Below are 21,153 nucleotides of genomic sequence, written 5' to 3'. Positions count from 1 at the left end.
ACTTGTGCGTCAATGAAGGTGATCCAGGCCTATTGATGAAAACAACCTTGACTGAAGAAAAATGAAATCAAACATCATGATGCAAGAGAGAGATTTTGTGCCCTGGTTGCTATATATGAACCCAAGTGCTTCCTGACAAGGGAAACTTTATTTGTTGCTAGAATTCACTTTTAAGTATTTTCCTTTTGCATGTTGTTCCTAAAAAAATATGTTAGGGTTTCACAGATTCAACCATGTAGTCAGCATGGTAGAAAAATATATACATGTTGCAGAGAACGTTCACAAAATCTAAAAGGAGGAGGGCAAAAGCGAAAGCGAATTATATTTCTGTTGTGGAGGTAAAAATTATGGACTATCCTAGAAATATGATTCTATCACTGGTTATAACTCTACTATAAATCTAAATTCACATTTCTTTGTACATCTGTTGAAAAGTCACATAACAATATTGCATATAAACACAGACAGTCTCTTCTTTGGTGATAGTGGAACATCAGGGCTGCAAATCCTCTGTCTGTGAATCAGTGGTTCATCCAGGGTTTAAAAGATCAGCCTTTTTGTGCGACTCTTTTAGATAATCAAAAATAGATTTTGCATAATGCATTTGTTCAGGAAGGCCACGTGTGCCTGTTTTGAGTGGAATTGTTTTATTCTCGATCCATTAGATAACATAAACTGTGTTTCTATAATACTACCAGCGGCAGCTCCTCCGCAATGGCGGAAGAGAAGTGGAGGGCACTTGTAGGTGCAATGTCTTTTTGGTGTGTGGTATTAGGCAGACCAAACAGACATGCACACTTAGAACTTCTCTACCCAGCTGTATAGTACAGGTGGATAGAGACATGGCACGCTCCGTCCCAGTCCCTCCATTAGCGCCTATCCAAGTAGCCCAGACCAATCCAGGCGCTGCTCTCACAGCATGAGAGCAGTGTCTGGATTGGGTGGGGAGTCAGGGAGCAGCCGCGGCCGGTAGTAGGTGTACCTGCAGGGCGGTGATGTGGGGATGGGGAGGGGCAGGGTGAGGGGTAGTAATGTATGGATTATGGACCTTAATAGGTAAGTAAACATATACATAAATAAAACGAATTTCGTAGCGCGCACTGCATCGCATTTAGTGATGCAGTGCACACAACGAAATTTGTTTTATTTATTTATATGTTTCCTTACCTGTTAAAGTCCGTAATCCATACATTACTACTCCCCACCCTGCCCCTCCCCCTCCCCACGTCACCGCCCGGCAGGTACTCCCACTACCAGCCGCGGCTGTCTGGGAGTCTGTGTTGGCCCAGGACCTCTGGAAGAGGAGCATAAGGAATCCGGCAGACAGAGCTGCAGCCGGAGAAGCAGGTAAGTTTTCTTTTTTTAATTATTATTTGCTCCTGCGCAGCCTCATCATTTTATCTTGGCAGCAGCCGCTGCCGGATACTACGATAACAAAATTGTAGAATTTCACAAAATTACTTACTGGATTTACAGTTAAGCAACAAACACAACAAAATCACAATGATTGAAGCTCTCCTAACCAAAGTGATGACATACTGATTCTGGGAGTAAAGATATTCATACAAGTCAAACAGTACAGTGGCTGTAATGACATTTTAACGTTGCCTGAAAACATCTTTACTGTAAGAAATTATAAGGGTTGGCATGTTATTTAGGAGACATTTTTAGACAATGAAAATAGTTAATATGAAATATATCAGAGTGAAATCTACATCTCTGGTAAGGTATTGAGAGAAAGAGAGCAAACGAAAGAGGGAGTGAGAGACAAAACAAACTTGCTGGATTTCTGGAGAGTATAACGCGTGAAGTGAATATCTTTGACTGGTGAATAACTTTATAATGTAATATCTTTTTTCATGAATTCTACGTTTAGAATCTACTTTAATGGAATTTTTCCAAACACCAAAAAGTAACTTGCAAGTACTTTCAGAATTTCTTCTTGGATGGGCAAGGGATTCCCTGGGCAGTGTAAAACATATGTGCGGTTGACTTATTTTACCAACTTGTATTTGTGTGTCTCGGGCCACATTGCACCCATCCCTTCATGGCAAAAAAGTAATGCTGTTTGAGCAACTACTACTCTGATGTCATACATAAAGAAAATCATTGCCTGGCAGTCAGTAGAGGTTGAAGAAGGTTTACAGAGCATGTTTAAAAGGTGTCCATACTGTTTTGTCCCTCTGATACGACATGCTTTCCAAAATAATTTGACAAATTAATACATTGACTGATGTGTGTTGTGGAATGAGGCCCATAGAATTTTTAAATGTAAGATTGAAAATCATTAGATTGTCTTAAGAACATTAAAAGTTATTAACTAGCCAATATCAGGAGAGTGACTTTCAGTCAGTCTTGATTATTTTTGATACAACACTCAGCATTCTGGGCCTTGTAGTTTCACGTCATGGCTTTATATACACATAGCAATGGGCTAAATAAACTGACATTGAAAAGGAATCCTCAAGACATGAGGCAACGTGACAACCGCGGGGTATGATTTAAGTTTCAAATCCTATTTTTCACAAATCCAAAACTCTTAGGCTGGGCTTAATTTGAGCCAGTGTTTGCCGGTGGGTGCCGCTGGCACTAGTTTTATGGGTATTCAACTACTAGGAGTCAAGAGGGGCAGAAAGGACTGGATCGCCCTCCACTCAATCCAACACTAATCAAAAAATGACCCAGTCCTCAAGGCAACATAGGAATAAATCAGGCTGTAAACAGTTCTAGATCGTCCAAAGAGCACTCTAAATATATTTAGAGTGCTCTTTGGACGATCTAGAACTGTTTACAGCCTGATTTATTCCTATGTTGCCTTGAGGACTGGGTCATTTTTTGATTAGTACTAGTTTTATGGGACCAACACTTATGTTTCCGCATCAGACATTTACTGAGAGCAAGGGAGAGAAAAACACACAAAACAGAACAACTAAGGAAGAGAAAGACGGAAAAACCACCACAAAGGGAGAAAGCAAGAGTGAAATAAAAGGGCAGAGAGTGTCTGGTAGTTAATTAAAAGGGCTTTAGGTGGATTTAAGACTGGCCAACCTTAGTATTTGGAGTGCCAATAGTTCATTGCACCGGCCATGGGCTTCTCAGCAGAGTTTTGGACACTGGCAAACATTATTTTACAAATCAAGCACTGCCCTAGACAGAATGTATACCAGTCAACGTGTTCATATCACAGTGATTTCATCATCCGGGGCTCTTTGGCGTGTCCTGGCCCTCACCATGATGATGCGCTGATTTCGGGTGTATGCACATTTGCAGATAAGCAGATTTGTGCATCTAAAGGCTAGCCAGAAATCAATAGGCGCTTAGTCCCCATCAAAGGCACCTTGTATCCGATTTAAAGCCATTAACAGTAGCACTTGAATCATCATACAGCGCATGGAGGAGCTCTGGTGACGCTCCTCTGAGGGCTGCGCATGGCGTCTGGTATAGCTGACCACTTTTAAATGTCTCACCATTCCTCACAGTGCCCCCTTTGAATTGTCTCCTACAAACTGAAGGAATTTGATTTCACTTAGTCCATCCTCACACATTTGTTTTGCTAATACTGAACAAGTCTTTAGGAATTCTTCCTCAAATATCCATCATGAATAATCCCTCTCAATTTCCACCTGTAAAGGTTCCACTCTAGCCTCCTCCCTCAATACAGATTTAATTTCCTAATCTGACATGTTGGCTTAGTCTAATGACAGGCTTCAGTTTAGGTTTGTACTTCTGGAGGTTGAGGCACACACATATGGCTTTCACATAATAGATTATTTTTGAGAGAGTTTGTTTTGTTAAATTGTTACCAAACATGCCTGAAGAAGCTTTATTTCTACATATTATTTTATTCCAACATACTCATCCCTTCAGCAGCCCTGAGTTTCCTGAATGGTGAAATGAAGATGCAATTGTTTAATGAGGCAGTGGTCACAGCATGTACCTGTGTGATACTGACTGCCATTCATGGAGATGGTGATGGCATTCTGTGTTGCATCAAGTCAGATCTATGGCGAAATATACTGTCTTGTTAGTTTTGCTACTAGGAAGGCAGTGGCCAATATAAAAAAGTACATTAACCAAGTAGGAGTCTGTTCATCGCACATCGCAATCCTCAGCGCCATTTTAGAAAGAGCTTGTGCTAAAATGGTCCATGTACAGTATAAATTTAGTAGAGCACTCACATCATCTATAGCTGCCTCTGTTAATGAATTCACTTTGGGCCACTTGAAGGAGGAAAATTAATATATAGAATTGTATTTGATAAAATAAACACGGGATAGACAATTCCTTTAAGGGAAAGAGAGGAGCTTATCGCTACACAGGCATGATGTTCAAGTCTTCGGAGAGGGAGAGACCTGAGTCCCTCTCCCCCGAAGGTTTGCCTGGCTTTCGCGGAACCTTGCTCTCACCATGAAGACTGGCACTTCTGAGGACAGTGGCTCTGTCTCTTGTGTCCACCACGGAGGCCCCGTTCATTTCAAAACAGAGGTCGTCATATGCGTAGTTCACGTTGCCACATGGGAAGGTCTGCAGCTTGACCAACTCAATCCCACCAATTTCCACGTGCGGGCACGGTCCCCGGTTTGGAGATGCTCGTGAACTCAGGGAGGAGCTGCAGTTCCCATCGAAGCCAGAATCTTCTTGCTCAAGGGTCGGTTTAGGATTAGTGTTATGGCTGGGCCGGCAAGTGCTGTCCATGACTAAAGAGCCGTAGGTGGGGTTCCACAGGTTTTTGTTTTTGTTGGCCAGTCTTTGCGCCGTCTGCAGCTTGTGCTCAAGTACCGGGCTCGAGCTCTGTGCATGCCTTGGCCCACCGGTGGAATCGCCAAGGCACGGTAGAGAAGGCTCTTGGGCAGGCCATCCTGCCAGGGTGTCCACCAGCAGCTCCTGTGGCCGCTCTGAGATTTTATGGACCAGATGCTGTGGTTCTGGTGTCCTCTGAACCAGCTGGGGCGTGAGGCTAGAGTTAATCGGCAGAGACGTCATCCCACCAGCACTTGATGGCCGCATGACGGTGCTGCCCTCCTCATCCGGGGCTGGGCTGCTCTCCACAGGCAGCTCGGTGTTCATGACATCAGGATCCTGAAATGCACACAGTCAGGTTAGAGGAGTTTGTGTTCCCACAACATTTAGCACAGTTCTGCACAAATAGGGATTTTCATGAAAAACGTGAATTACCAGTTTGAAGACAGGAAGGGTTAACAACTCACAGCATGACGATTTCACTTTGTTAAAAAAGAGGAAGAAAGTCAAGTAGAAAACAGAAGTGAACGGTATATGAAAAGAGGATGTAACTGCTTATTCTGAAACCCTTATCTACTGCCCAAGGCAGTGTTTTATTTACTGAATATCTACAGGAAAATGGGGAACGATCTGGAATCAGTGGAACACATACCGTGGTGATATATGTACCCCCCCTCCCACAGACTTTGAAACTGACTTATCTTCCTCCCAGCCTATTGTTTCCTCCACGACTGGTTAGCTGTTCTTGCTTGCTCCTGGTCTCCCTCCCCCCCCCCTTCCACACTATATGGATCTGCCGATTGGTCTGCATGCGTACTCCCTCCCCCGACACCGAAGCGACACATCTGTAATGTAATGCCTTGTGTTTTGTTTTCTTTATTTGTTTATGTAAGTTTTGAAGTTAATAAAAAGTTTAAAAAAAAAAAAAAAAGAATATCTACAGGAATTTTTTTTCTTCACTTAATTTTAGGGCATTCACATATTACAGTCAAGGTTCGAAGAATAGAGCATTTACAGAGAACATTAGTATTAATGTTGTATGATCATCTTGAATTTTACGTCCCTCTGGGCTTTTGGTTATTTCTGCGCCTATCTTACAGAAACTAGGGCGTGACTGGAAGCTGGGAGGGATGGGAACATGTAAAGAGGATAGAAGACCATAAGTCAGGTTTTACATAGTAACATTACAGACATGTACACTATGTAGTCTAAGGAGATCACATGATTGAGGTTTTTACTGAAGTGCACAAGCTGGGATTAGAAGCTAAGCCCCCTGGTCAGTCACTAGACCCTGTCTAGACCACATCTGTCTCAAGAAGGCTCAAAGGAAGATGCACTTCATCAAGGGACACCAGGATGTACTGAGTGGTGCATAAGGAAGCCCAGCTTTGTTTGGCATACTTCTATGCGGTTATGTGTGTTTCTGGGTGAATTACGGCTTCTCCGAGTTGCCTGATTGAGAGTTCTGCGGCTGACGTCTGCTCTGCATTTTGAACTCCGCTCATGTTGCCTGCGGTCAGAGACCCTGCTTCACCAGAGAAAGTGTTGTGCTCTGTCAGACCTTAGCCACAGGACTGTGTGCAAACATTAGCGCCAGTTAGGCTGTCATAATACCTATTGTGATGTTGGATTTAGTTAAAAGAACCTTTCTATTGAGAACACTATGGGTGCATTTTGGGTCCTAGCAGCCTCTAATGAAATATAACCATTGCTCAGGCAGCAAGGAGGTTTGTGACGTCATGCTATGCCACTAACCTTCTCAGTTAAATGCCTTATACCATCCTATGGATCCAAAATAAGCAAAACATTATTGAACCAGAGATAGGCTTATGGGGCTTGTACCTGTGTGCAGTACTTGATCCTTTCCAAGATAGTGGTGAAGTCAGGCCGGTACTCTGGACTGTGTTGCCAGCACTGTGTCATTATGCGGTATCTGCAACAAAAATGAGAGGTCAAAGGTTGAATAATTACAGCTTGCATTTATTAACTTCGGGTTTTTGTTGACTGTTGAATGGACTTCAGACAGTGGCGCATGACTGACTCAAGACATTAGCAAATCTAGGTGGCTAGAGTGGCAAACCAGGATTGAAGTATTTTATGAAATGTAGATGAATTGTAAAAGGAAGTGAGGTTTTAAAGGCAGAAAATGAACACTTGCAGCTACTCTTGGTAGAAGTGGATTCTTTCATGATCATCTTTTATGGATTCTGAGCTCTAGAGAGGGGCTATGGTTGTCACTTTCTACTAGACTACTAGTTTAGATAATTATTTACGAATTACCCGTGATTTACAAAGCGGGGATTTTGAGGTTTGTTGTATCAGTCTTTTTTTAAATGATGTCCAGGTTTCGTGCTCTGTTGGCTGGTATGACTTTGGTCACACACATGGGAGAGGACATTAGCAGTTAAGGAATTTTAGATGAGTTTGGAAAATATTTTTCAATCTTGTGGAATAATGACAAAACACACCACGAGAAGTCTAACATCCCTCTTCCCACCCCCTTCCAGTGGTCCTCCCTACCAGCATCACAATAACCACAAATCAGTTTACCCAGAAAAACCCCACTGCTAAATGTTTGCACAACAGGCTGAACAGAATATGAGAATTGGTTAGATAAGATGAGCAAGCCCCATGGAAGTGGGACCTCTCGGGTTATGTTATTTGTCCATTCGGTGGTTCACACGTCTCTCCCTGGGCCAGTGGTGGGTCACTCCAAAAGGAACTAGGCAAAAGGTCTTACTTTTGTGACGTGTTGTAGAAGAGAAATAAGTTGACTTTAAACGACTCACTGGAGAAGGCACATGATCATTTATCTTTAGAGCCACCAATGACAGACTATGAACGCTGCTTTTGATCAAGAACATCTATGAAGCTCAGAAAAAGATTGTCCTCTGCACTCAAAAAAGTAGTGTATTACAACATGTGCGTAACAGTTTTCTAAAATAACCACATTCTCAATTGCTGGAGGAAAAGGAGATGAACAAGGAACAGTATATTCTTGAATGTCTCTATTTAATGCTTAAGAGGCCAGCCGACACGTGTTTCGTCGCTTATGGAACACAATCCGTGACTCTTCAGGGCTTTCCGAATTCTAGTCAGTTCGAGGGGGTCGCCTAGCCGGTGATAATTCCAACCCAGCTGGGCCCTTGACCGTAGGATCAGTTGTCTCAGGAAACACAATTAGCGTAGTAACTAGTGCAGATCTAAAAGATCAAAATTAAGCATTGGCCGTCTTTATTGCAGCGGTAAAATGTTGGTAGAGACGTCCACTTAAGGAAAACTGAAAAAGGCGACACTACAATCCAGTGTCAAAAACTAGTATACCGCAGTATACACTCATCAGGTAAGGACCACAGTGCGGGTTGACTCCTGTGGGTAAACAATGCGGCCCATATTCAGGCTAAGCTGCTTCACCGAGGTAAGGCGGGCTCCATTCGAATGTCAGGTTCCGGATAAGGCAATTGAGAATGTGGTTATTTTAGAAAACTGTTACGCTCACGTTGTGATACACTACTTTACGAGTGCAGAGGACAATCTTTTTCTCATGTATCGGTGTGTTGGTTCCAGCACACCTCTTTAGAAGGGTTATAGGGCTTTTCCCTTCGTCCTCTTGCACCATCTCCCCATACGTTCCCCCTTACAAATACACGTAGCTGAGCGCCCAGTATTTCCCCTAGATCCCCATCCAAACCCTATCGTTTGATTTACCTTAGCTCTATGAAGCTCAGACCTGGAAAGACAGGCTCTGATTCCAAGCAATGGCATGATGTAGAAAAAAATCATATCCTGAATTCAAGGTGGATGATGGACTTCAGCACCCTGCCCTGTGGGGACCAAGTTACAATGCAGATGCTTTCTTGGTATTGGCTTGTAATGCTCAGGAAAATAAATATATTATTATTCACCCTGCAGCCCATAGAACTATTTAAGCTTATCAGCCTACTTTCGACCCAGTGTTTGGGGATCAGCAGAACATGTTCTTGTGCAACTACCAATTATGAATGCCGATCTGCAAATGGATCTGCCATTTTGGGCTATAAATCCACATTCACAGAGAACTGTAGGCTGAGACCGTCCAGAGGTTTTGGACCACCATGGTGTGCCTGCTAATCTCATGCAGGACAGGCCGCCCTCTTCCTAGACCTCAGCATGGATGGCATTGCGAGCATCAACAGTTCAGACTGGCTAAAGGGGCAAAGAGGCCTGAGCAGAGAGATAAAGATACCGTAAGAGCTAAGGGGACAGAGAATACAAGCGAAATAGATTGAAAGAAAGAAAGTGAGAGAGACAGTCATACGAAAGACATTGGAAACAAAAATTGAGCTAAAACACTTGATCCAACCAACATTGACTGCAGCCGCTTCCCCTGGTGTGCGTACAGCTTATTTGCATTTTCTTCTTCACCTGTACCTATGTTAGTGAGCAATGTTTGTTATTAAACAATAAGTGACCCGGCGCGAGCTAACAGTGTTGATTTATAGCTATATATACTTACACAGGTCCTGGACAGTTCTTCGGGGGGTCCATGCGTCCTCCACTGGTGACAAACTCCAGAACTTCCTGGTTGGTTCTGCACGGATACGGCATGTAGCCCAAGGAGAAGATCTCCCACAGGAGCACGCCAAAGGACCTGCCACAAAATAACCATGAGCAGTGGGGCTTTAGTCTTAATGTTACAAAGGAAGGACTCACTCACGATTCAGCATTCCTGCAGACAGAAGCTTTTTCAGATACTGAACATGACCGCAGAGAACCTTGTAGTCTATAACGTTGTCAATAAGATATTAGTAGTCTGTGCATGAGTGCCCAGCCAATAAAGCACTGGTACTAATTGTGCTACCACCCTTTATAGCATGACCGAGAATACAACTGAAACACCAAAGTGTAATTTATAGAAGGTCTCTAAAGGGTGGAATGATAAGGCCTTTTAGTGGCCATCGATACCGTATGAGTGCTCCATGATTAATATTGAAAATATATTCAACAACATTAAGGTAAATAGTTCTGGCCTGATTAAGACTTTTTTTTGGTCAGATTTGATCAATTATTGCCCGAGTAAAATTGGACACCTATTCTAACTTTTTGGGGAGTAGCATAAGGATTTTGGGGGCATATTATGAAGAACGGCGTTAAAATTATTGCCCCTTTAGCGGCGGGAAACTGCTGCTAAAGCCGCGATAATGAGCTTGATAATATGCCCTTGTTAATTCCCATATAAGCCCAGGTTCTGGTGGGAAAATGGGTTTCTATGGGAATTCTCAAGGGCATATTATCAAGCTCATTATCGCTGGTTTAGTGGCAGTTTGCTGCCGCTAAAGCGGCAATAATGTTAATGCTGTTCTTGATAATATGCCCCTCGATGCTTATCGCCAGACACTTTCAGTACCACTTCATAAAGTTCCTTTTCTGTTGATCACCTAAGATCGAGCGACAACTGCGCAGTCAAGTCAGACCTAACTAAAAAAGGAGAACAGGGAATGCACTGACAGAGTAGCGCTGTGTAATACACTGGGCAGGACGAAACTGCCTCATGCACAAGAGCCAATCCAGTGCAACATAACACAAAGGTGCCTACATTGGCGCTAGGCTGCCAAAAGTGTGCCAGTGCTAATAAAGGACAGCGATTGCGCCGTATATTGGTAAGTACAGCGGATTCCTGCCCTTTCCCTTTCATGCAACGCAACTAGATGACTTGCAGCGTTGCATTTTGATAAATATAGCCCCAGATTCTTAGATGTCCATTTCATACCATAAGACGTGAGAGCTGCAGAGACTGACTTCATATGTAGGACACTGGGTGGCACCTATGCAGGTATTTTTTTACAGTGTGCATTTTAGTCAAAGAGTTACGGAAAGAAAAAATTACATAATAAATGTCAGGAACCTTCATAGTTCATACACCTGTGAGTTCCTCTGCATTATTGCTGACTAAACTTTGAAACAATTTCTGGAAGTATAAGCATATTTCCTTTCAAATAATGCCTACTGACCCGGAAACTCTTCCGAGTTGCTAACTACTAGTTCTGTAGCCTGTACAAGTCAAATGAAATATCAACAGGTTGTTCTCGGACACAGGGGAGCTACAAACAACAATGGAGCAGGTTGGTTAAGCACTGGAGGGTCTAAGAGCCCAGGGTAAGAGAAGGGAAGCGGTCTGAGGGTACATTGTACTCAGTGTTAAGAAATAACTTTGTCCCTTGAGGGGCACTGGAGAACTAACCTCTTGAGAGAGCTCCGAGTGGTTGCTTTTTTATATTTACTGAGCTCCAGAAATCATCTTTCTTTTAAAACATATTTTATTAATTTTTGTCATTCTTACAGTGATGTACATATGCTAGAACATACTGAAGTTCCATCTACTGTATAGTTTGTAGCATCTCACCCAACTTCGAGGTGAAAGGTCTGCTTTGTAGATTAGTAGGTTTAATGATATTGTTGATTGACATTCTGCAAGCTCTATGTAAATCATTTTTGTCTTCCCACAATTGTTATATATATACCCCTTGCTTACTCGTGTTTTTCGGAAGATTAAAACTTTAGTTAACTCATAACAAAGCCCACTCCCCCGAGGTACCATCGGAGCAGTTTGGGCGATAGCCGTTGCATGACGGCTTGTATGTACATTTCTGCTAGTCTACCATGACTAGGCATGTTGATGGCATAATCATCCGTTCTGCGTGTCAGGGATGTCTCTACTTTCCTCGCATGATTTTTCCGTTTTTTAAATCATTTTCTTTTTGTATTGTAGTGCAGCACACTTAGAAAAAGGAAAATGCCTCTCCAGAAAACCTATCCTGCCTGCTTCGCAGGGACCTGTGCAACATAACGCAAGGGTACCTACCTTGGCGCTAGGCAGTCAAAAGTGTGCCAGGAAAGGACAGGAATTGCGCCATGTAATGGCAAATATGGCAGATTCCTGCCCTTTCCCTTTCATGCAGCGCAACAAGGTGACTTGCTGTGTTTATTGAATTTCTTTATATATATTGCCCCAAATTCTAAGATGCCCATTTCTATTCCTTAAGACGTGACAACTGCAGAGACTGACATCATATGTAGGACACTGAGTAGAACCTTTGCCACTGCTCAGGAGCTGACCTGCTCAACATTCCGAGACAGGCATGGATCAGACACAATGACTGCTCCATCAGAAGTGAAAACAAAGATGAATCTACGACAACAGTTTTAGCAAATCGAGGACGGGTATCGGGAGCCATCTTTGGGAGGGAACTAATGTTGTAGGTTACAAGAGTCTAAGGAAATACACAAACCACACTGAGCTGAAGAGACATGTCTAGTGTGAATATTCTTTAAATGGACTTAAGCAGTTTTATATTTTGTAATGAACATGTTTATTGACATGTCTGTCCTAATAAACTGTTGTAATACATAGAAATAGACATTGGTGTGGAATGGCAGTTGATTTTTATGGGTTACATTTATATGAACCAGAAACAGTAGTAAGCAAAATGGAAAGAGATGTGAAAACACACCAAGAGCACATAACCGAGAGCCTCTGCTCGCACACAACCATCTCATTAAAACATGACAAACAAGGCTGGTGGGATGGCTGGCTCTGATACAAATAATAGCAGCCTTGAAGGCTGGCTATACTGAAACTGACTACAATTACATGCAATAACACTGAAGTTTCCCAACCCAACACTGAGCCTTCCTCTGGCAGGATGTCTCACCCTGCACAGCTCCTCGAGCCACACCCTTCAGACTGATCTACCTGCTCTTACCACAGGTCTGCTTCGACTGCCGTCACCTGGGTTTCCATTCCACAGAGCGAGCTTCCTCCTCTATAGGCCAGCACTTCTATCTTTGTGGCATACGCGGCAGGGTTTTGGCTGTTATCCTTTCCACCCACGGTGACCTGATAGAATTCTATGCTGCTTTTGCATTTCCTCTCACTCAACAAAGAAACTGTTTCACCAGCTCAGGTGTCCTTCTGAGAGCCATTATTATTATTATTATTTAAGGATTTATAGAGCGCCTGGTGACCCGAGGGCATCCCCGCGCTATAAACTGTGAATTGGCTAAGAGGGGGGAAGGGAGGAGCGGAACTCTTTACTTGGGGAAAAGCAGCGTTTTAAGTTGTTTGCGAAAGCGAAGGTAGCAGGGTTCCAATCGCAGGCTGCAGGGAAGCAGATTCCAGCGAGAGGTTGCCTTTACAGAGAAGCGACGGCCTCCGGTACGTGCCCTCCTAAACTTGGGGACATTCGCCAGTCGTTCATTGTCCGATCGTAGGGACCTCAGGGCCTTGTACGGGGTAACCATTTCTTCCAAGATGGAAGGGCCTTGTCCATTTAGGAGCCTGTGGGCAATGCACATAGCCTTGAACTCGATCCTCTCTCGTACTGGTAACCAATGGAGTGCTTTGAGGGCAGGTCTTGCGGAAGATCTGGAAGGGAAACCAAGCAACATCCGAGCAGCTGCATTTTGGGTTCGTTGCAGCTTACCCAGGGTGGATTCAGGGGCTCCCAAATAGACAGCATTACTGTAATCCAGTCGGGCAAGAACTAGTCCTTGAATCAGTAATTTCCTGGAAGGGGGGGGGAGTAGGGGAAGAATCTTGCGGACGGACCGCATGAGGCCAAAGCAAGTACCAGCTGTTTTAGTAGCCTGGGTTTTCATGGTTAGGTCTGGTTCAAGCCAGACCCCCAGGCTCTTAAGTTCTTTCCTGGGGGTGGGCACCTCACCCAAGCAGTCGGGCCAAACAGATGATGGAATAGTTGTCCATTTCTTGCCCATCAGCATGACCTCTGTTTTAGACCCATTGAGCTTGAGCGAAGATTCGCACATCCAGTGATGGATCTTCTGGAGGCAGTGCAGAAGACTGTCTGGGCGCTGGTCTAGGTGTGACAGTGAGACGACCAATTGCGTGTCGTCCGCGTAGCTCACGATCTTAAATCCAAAGGGGGCAACTACATCTTCCAGAGGGGCCATATAGGCATTAAAAAGGGTAGGGCTCAATGAAGAGCCCTGGGGAACCCCATTTATCAGAGGAAGAGAGTCAGACCGGGAGCAGCCATCCCAGACCTGAAAAGAGCGGCCCGAGAGAAAGGACTCCAGCCAGGCCAGCGCCGTGCCCCCGAGTCCCGCCCTAGCCAGCCGGTGGAGCAGGACACGGTGGTCCACCGTATCAAAGGCTGCACTAAGGTCCAGGAGGATCACTGCCACTGATCCCCCCGAATCCAGAATGCACCTTGCCTCCTCGATGACAGCGAGGAGGGTGGTGTCCGTGCCCTGGCCAGGGCGAAACCCCGTTTGGGACTGACGCAGCAGTTTGTTTGATTCTAGAAACTGGGACAGCTGCGCGTTGACCAATTTTTCGGCAATTTTGCTGATGCCAGGAAGGAGCGAGATTGGTCTATAATTGGCTAGGTCGGAAGGGTCTAGTTGTTTTTTTTTTAGCAGGGCTTTCACTACCACTCCCTTCCAGCCAGGGGGGACCATGCCTTGAGACAAAGAGGCGTTGATCAGCTCTGTGACTGGAGGAGCGATCACTGGGGCGACTGCTTTGAGAAATCTCATGGGCGCGGGATCTAGGGGGGAGCCACTTTTCATTTTGGCCAGGGTCTTTTCGACTTCATCCAGTGTGACTGCTCTAAAGGCATTAAGAGACGGACCAGGGATGCTTCCTGAGCTGGTGATAGGTGTGATCGTGTCCCGGCAAGTTAGCTGACTAGGCTGTGGAAGTGAGTCCAGGATGGTGGTGATTTTGGAGTCGAAGCTCAGAAGCATACAAACCAGTCTGCTTGGACATCATTTGCTCTCCAGGGAGTTTCTTCACTCCTGTGTCTGATTTGTGCTTCCTGACTCACCGTGTCCTCATCTTACTTCTCAGACTTGATCCTGCATTGTTGCTTTCATTCTGATCTGTCTCAGACTTTTCCAACCTCTTCACTTGCTAATAACACTCTGATGTGCTCTTCTCCTTTATTCTGTTGTTGCAGTAACTTTTATTTAAGACTCTCATCCGGCTTGCGAATTGTTATTTGGAAGCCTTGTGGATTCAGATAGTGACACAGGAAAGATACCGACAGGCGGGCAAAATCTTTTTGAGAATTTAACTCAGCAAGTAAGTATTCTCTTTTTTGTCTCCCTACCTCCATTGAAAGTGTTGAGTTTTTTTATTTATACTATACACTATATGTTTTGGAGATGTATTTACGTGCTTCTTATTATTTTAGTTATGATCTCAGGGTTCTTGACCTGGTAGTTGTCGCCCTCCCCTATCTTTTTTCCCAGGTGTGCATTTTCTGTGGATTGGTTCGAGCAGGAGATTAAAGTGCTAAAATGTCTGCCATCTTTCTTTGGCGACGAGGATTGATTCATACCAGAATGTGAATCAATGCAAGATCCAGTGCTTGAAAATTAAACTACTCTGGCCTACTCAAGAACAAAGAATCTACACGATTGCGTCACCATTGACTAGGAAGCAGAAAGTCATTGGTGGTTCTAACTCTGAGGCCTAATGCTACTGACTGCAACATAATGGACTGCGCACCTTCTCATGCGATCACGGGTAAGGGAGGGAGGTAGAACACAGGATGTGATCCTCCTCTTCATGGCGGAAAGGAAGACAGACAGACAAATCATACAGGTATCCTTCACAAACCCTACCTGGAGACCAGCTGTGCACGTTTTGAAACTATACCAAAGTTTTCCTACTCTTTAGAACATGTTCTCATGCAATGCAAAGCAACACATTAAGGACAAAGCAATGCAAAAAGCAGGATAAAACCACTTTTTAGGATAAAAGAGTTTTTTGACTGAAAAGCTGACCATGTGCACCACAAAATGGCTTTGCACTGCACCACACTAAATCCCTGCTAATGTATGCAAAGAAAGCATACCAGCGTCGGAAGAGCGCAAAACCCCCTAGGATTCCAAGCAAACGTAGAAGCGATCTGGCTTGGTATGAAATCCTACTACGGAAGGAAAGCTAAACAATAAACAAAGGCAAAAATCATGGGATTTCCCTTCATGAAACACATGTAACTTCTGCACACACACTTCTGCATACACACACTGTGTGATTTACCCAAGGACAATAGTTTGCGTATAGAAATTTGTTCCGGAGGGTGGCCAGCAAATGCACATTTCCTGCTAGACAACCGTCACTCAATTTTGTACTGAGGCATAACGTTTAGCATAAAAAAATTACTATTTTGTGCAAGTGCCCCTCACCCCCCAACCCCCTCAACATCACCTGTATGCGAATCTTTGAAAAAACTGTGGGTCGCAATGTTTACACCTTGTGCAGAGCAGCACTGCAGATTTTCACACAGTGCTGAATGACTTTTAGTAAATGTTTGCCCATCTGTCTCGCTGTGAATACGATTAAATGAATAACCGTACAAAGGAACCGCCACTTCAAAAATTTGGAGAAACTATCAGACTAGAAAAAAGGCCATTCACAAAAGCAGAGCTGAGTGTTCATTCCAAGGGGCAAAGCTCACTAAAGAAGAACATGAGGGAATGGGTCCGTAGAGTATGTGCACAGCAGTGTCAGATACAGTGCTTCATTTGAGCCGGTGGTTTCTGGTGCTCGGCACGGCACCAGCACGTAAATGTCAATACCGACACTTATGACAGTCACATGTCACTGATTGTGAGCATCGATTCTACTAATAGTTAAGCCTCTGATGGAAGTTGGAATGTTCCTTGCAGTGCTTAATTTGTGCCAGTCATTGCATGCATTCAACACTTGCACTCATTTTTTATTAAGGACTGGTACTTATTTTTCATCATCAAACTTTGCCCTGGAGAAAGAGAGAAAAAGTCAGAAAAGGGGAAGAAGGAAGCGAAAAATAGGAATAGAGTGACAACGGGAGAAATGAGAGATGAAAAAGAACCTGCAATAGTGAGATAAAGAGATTGGAAGTGTAGAGTGGTGGAAAAAAGAGGCATGGGGTGGAATCAAGACATGGAAACCTCAGCAACCCCTGGAATTCAGTAGAGCCGGACGTTTTTGTTACCGGGGGCCTGTTTTGCAATATCGGTCCCCAGCAACAAAAGCCATTCTCGGCCAGCCCCCTTCCCCCCCCCCCCCCGTTACCCCGGGGCTGGCCGAGCTTTTTTCCAGGGTTGGTTTCGGTTCCCAGTCTGGCCCTGTGTGGATCACCCAACCCCCGCCAGGTCTGGACACATATTGATACACAGAACTAGACATCTTACCAGGTGTCTGTTTTGGAGGTGAAGATTCCTTCCAGGAAGGCTTCCGGGGGCATCCACTTGACCGGAAGCATTGCCCTTCCCCCTTTGCGGTAGTAGCTAGCCCTAGTAGGAAGCAAACACAGTGGACAGGAATAGTTTTAGAACACGTTCAATTGTTGCAAATCTATTTGTATTCTATTCACAAACTCTTAACAAGCTAAAAGACATCTTTATAAATCAACATGATGAAATAGGTTTCTACCACGAAAGAGTATTACCTGCTATTGGACACTGAGACACTCGAGACCTGATTCACAAAGCTTTTTTAAAGGGAGCGCCTTGTTCCTAGCTGTAAGTCACACGTAAGTGAGATGTAAGACAGGCCTAGTCACATAAAATGACCTGTAAACCATTGCCTTTGATTGAGTTTGTAGAATGGGTCATTGTTTTAGTTAAATCATGTCTATTCCCACTGGGATCTGAAGGCACATCTTATCCTACAACATATACTCAATGATGAGTGTGATACAGAACAAAGTCACCATTGAGTAGTGGTTTACATTTTAAAGTGGTCCAGCTGAGGAGCTGCTGACATCATGTTGTCAAAGGTAGGAGGTTAAGGATGAGGCACTCTAAGTGGAGAAAGCTCTCCCAGAGTCAACATTATCCTGACATAGCCCCTCTTAAGGCTCACATATCTGCCTACCCACATATTGTGTAGGGTGATCACAGGTTCCTTCAGCCGCTCTCAGTTGAACCTTTTTCAAAGTAGAAAAGGTGAGGGAGACTGGCTTGTTCTCTGTCTTTCAAAGTACTGAAGGGGTAGGCGACAGTGTAGTTTAACCTCTTTCAAAGTACTGAAGCGGTGGGTGACAGTCCAGTATATCCTCTTTCAGAGTACTGAACAGGAGGGTTATATTCCAGCTAAGGCTTTTTTACAGTACTAAAGGGGTAAGTGAAAATGTAGTTCAACCTCTATCACAGGACTGAAGGATGGGTGGCAGTGTAGTTGAAAGTTCAAAGTACTGAAGTGTTGGGTGACAGTCCTGTACCAGTAGCGGCCCGTGGTGGGAGGGCTGCCAGGCGCTGATGTGGGACGGGGGAGGGGCAGGGTGAGGAGTAGTAAACTACGGATTACGGCCGATTAGAGGTAAGTAAACATATAAATAAACAGAACGAATTTCGTTGTGCGCGCCGCATCGCCAAATGCCCACCCTGCCCCTCCCCCGCCCCACGTCACAAATCCATGTGAACGTGTAGGTTACACTTACACCTTCAAATAACTTAATTTCCAACTACAAGCAATTCACAGCGGTGAAGTTACTCTCATAAATTGATTTACTCTGCATTAGGGTGTAATCAATCAATGAATCAATCAGTTGATTTCTAGAGTGCTGCTTTTCACCCAGGTCTTCAATTTAATGTAATATTATGGCTATAAATCTACAATGTGAGGGGAGTGGGCATTCTAGGAAGGGGATGCTCTGGAAAGCTCAAGAACAACCACAAATTTGTGAGTTCGTGGGTACTCACAAACTTGTCGACGACCAATGCTCAACTATTGAAAATGTACTCCCATCAAGTGCAGGAGTAAATATCTTTGCACAGTGAGAATGAGAGGAGAACACCCATAAGTGTGGGGGTGCGTAAGTGAAGATATTTCTCCACAGGTAGAAATATTTTCCCTATTGAGAATATATATATATCTTTTTTATAAAAGTGTGATTGCACTCCAGAAAAGTCATGTTTGCATGCCCAGTTGCACACCATACACATTGCACTTGTGCAACTGGCTTTACGGAAAAAGAATTTCAGATTTTTTTCAGACGTGTGCCTGGAAACATGCCATTAGACGCAACTGTGTCCATAATTAATGAAGGACGCATTGTCTTGTCTGTCGTTGTTTCAGTGTTGTTCTGAACTCCATTGCTATGTAATTCCTTCTGCCTGCCACTTGTCTGGTTTTGTATTATACAACAAATGTTATATGTACTAGTATATATATTTCTGAGTGCAAGGTTCCAAACTTGCTTTTATCTATATATTGAATACATTTTGTATATTTTTCTAAATATTTCTTATATGGGCTTTTCTCCTTTTTCTCTATTTTTACTTTTTTATGTATGTATAGTTGTTCTTTCTTCTAAAAATTTGTGTGGTGCTATTGACTGTGTGTGAAATTGAAATTTTTCCATACCTTGAACCGCTATTTGGACTAAATATTGATTGCCCCTGGTTCAGGTGTACAGGGCTGCCACTGTTAATGTCACGGGCACGGCATTCCAGGGAGAACCATGGAAAAGTTTATGAATGTTAGAAATGTTCAAACATGCGAGGGTGTGAGCTTAATGAAGCAGATTTACACATATTTTTGCGAAGGGAGCATGCAGATTTTAATTTCAAATACTCTCTTTTTCTGTTGCGGAAAAGGGATCCATCCACTTACCTGTATATGTCGCGAGCCATTCCAAAGTCGCCGATTTTGGCAACTCGCCCCAGGCCGCTGCAGGTCAGAAGGCAGTTTCTGGCTGCTATATCCCTGTGCGACAGACGAAAAAGAAAAGGAGTGTGATGGAAGAAATCAATACATTCTTAATCTATTCTGATCAGAGCTGTATGATCCAAAGTGAGGAACTGGGATAGGAAGGGTCCAAAGCGGATTCATTTAACACACTTTTTTTAACATTTCTTTTTCTATATTGCCCAACAGCCAATTATTGACACTTATTTGCCAAAGAGGATAGCTAATAAAGTTGCTCCAACATTCAGAAACAGTCCCAGAGTTCATATAGAAGAAGGGCTACTCCTGGCTTCTAGCCAGTGCTTAATTTGTAAAAAAAAAACATAAGTGCCAGGGCCCACATTAGGAGACCTCCATAGCTTGCACCACCCATTGCCACTACCAGCATTGCCAATGACAGTACCTACACAACTACTAACCAGAACAATGCTACAAGTGTGGCATTTCAGACTATTCCAGGCCCTCAAAGCTGTAAATATGACTTGGGCTGCAGGTATTAGTTGTTTTAATGTATAATGAATGAATAAACAATTGCTGTCCAGCTTATCTCTAAATTATAAAAACAACGCCACCATATGGCAGCTTTCATAAGTGCTGGTGTGGACAATTAAGTGCCGGTGCAGAGCACCGGAAACCACCAGCTCAAATAAAACACTGCTTCTACCTCTGAGAGGCCACCCCGTTGGTTCGCGAGTGTAGACGTGAACTCTTGTATGCACTGTGAAAGATCTGACATGGCATCTCCACTGACATCACGTACTCAGCAGTGGGACTTCTCCTCACCCTGCAATGAACTTTGGAAGCTGAGCTCAGCACTTCCCCCTTTCATTTCCTGTGTAAAAATGCATCACTGCTCCATTACTGTTGCCACAGAGGAGAGGAGGAGAAGAGTGTGGAGAGAGAGCAGCTAAAACAGGAGGGCCAAAACAATGGAAAGATAAAGGGGGAGGGAGTTGAAATTAGGGTAGAAGAGATATGGGTGTGTAGCATGTAACCTTTGACAGAGCAGAGGGGAACGAAGCATTATTTGTGCAATCAAAAGAAAGGGTGTCATAGAGATACCTCACCTGCTGTGCCAGAATACTTCAAAACAAGCCCTCCCGACCCCTAACCAGGTAGGGCCCATCAGTATCACAGTTGTCTGGGGGGACTGCATTGTTAGATCTCAAGATGCAGGAGTGGTGGGGGGGAAGAATAATGTTCCAGCAACTCATGGACAGTCTCATTTTGTGTTAGGAACCAAGGGATGGCTTTTTCGCGCCCTTTATGCTTGTTTCTTCATAGGACAGTTTGGCAATCATTTAAAAGTGTTTAGAGGTTCATTTAATACACAAATATCAATTGTCATATAAGGGGCATTGTTTGGTCAGTAACATTGGGGTGGGTGGCTTCAAATATCCCAACAATCACACTGGCATATCATGGTAAAATACATTATTTGAGAAGCAGAGCATGGGGGGGGAGGGGGGGGGGGTGGGGGCAGTGGAAAGTGAGAACAGTACAGATTGTGTTAGCGGTACTTAAAATAAAATATGTTGTAAAATCTTACAGACACCTCACCACACCTAACTGAAAGCACCTGAACCCAACTATTTACTACAGAATACATTTATTAGGGGGGTGTCTCACACCCCAAACGCCCCCCTCCCCCAAAGCTACGCCACTGTGTGCTATTATGGCAGTTAAAAAACAGGAAAATGTCAACTGAAATATAACGTGTTTAATAA

At 43.9% G+C, this 21,153-nt stretch overlaps 1 protein-coding gene across 1 annotated transcript in view; it reads right to left on the bottom strand.

The window, feature by feature from the left end:
* Positions 1-3,809: 3,809 nt before the first annotated feature.
* LTK (leukocyte receptor tyrosine kinase) overlaps positions 3,810-21,153 on the bottom strand; it is a 678,246-nt gene continuing 660,902 nt past the window's right edge. Inside the window, exons 24-28 of the mRNA XM_078662014.1 lie at positions 19,352-19,444; positions 16,927-17,028; positions 9,236-9,370; positions 6,583-6,673; positions 3,810-5,079 (exon numbers count right to left, since the gene is read on the bottom strand). Of these exons, the coding sequence (XP_078518140.1) occupies positions 4,312-5,079; positions 6,583-6,673; positions 9,236-9,370; positions 16,927-17,028; positions 19,352-19,444 (1,189 nt within the window). The 3' untranslated portion in view covers positions 3,810-4,311. The remainder of the gene's footprint in view (positions 5,080-6,582; positions 6,674-9,235; positions 9,371-16,926; positions 17,029-19,351; positions 19,445-21,153) is intronic.

Source organism: Lissotriton helveticus, chromosome 9 (genome assembly GCF_964261635.1).
Source record: "Lissotriton helveticus chromosome 9, aLisHel1.1, whole genome shotgun sequence".
Taxonomy (NCBI): Eukaryota; Metazoa; Chordata; class Amphibia; order Caudata; family Salamandridae; genus Lissotriton; species Lissotriton helveticus.
The sequence above is the reverse complement of the archived record's forward strand: the minus strand, read 5'-3'. Positions and strand labels throughout refer to the sequence as shown.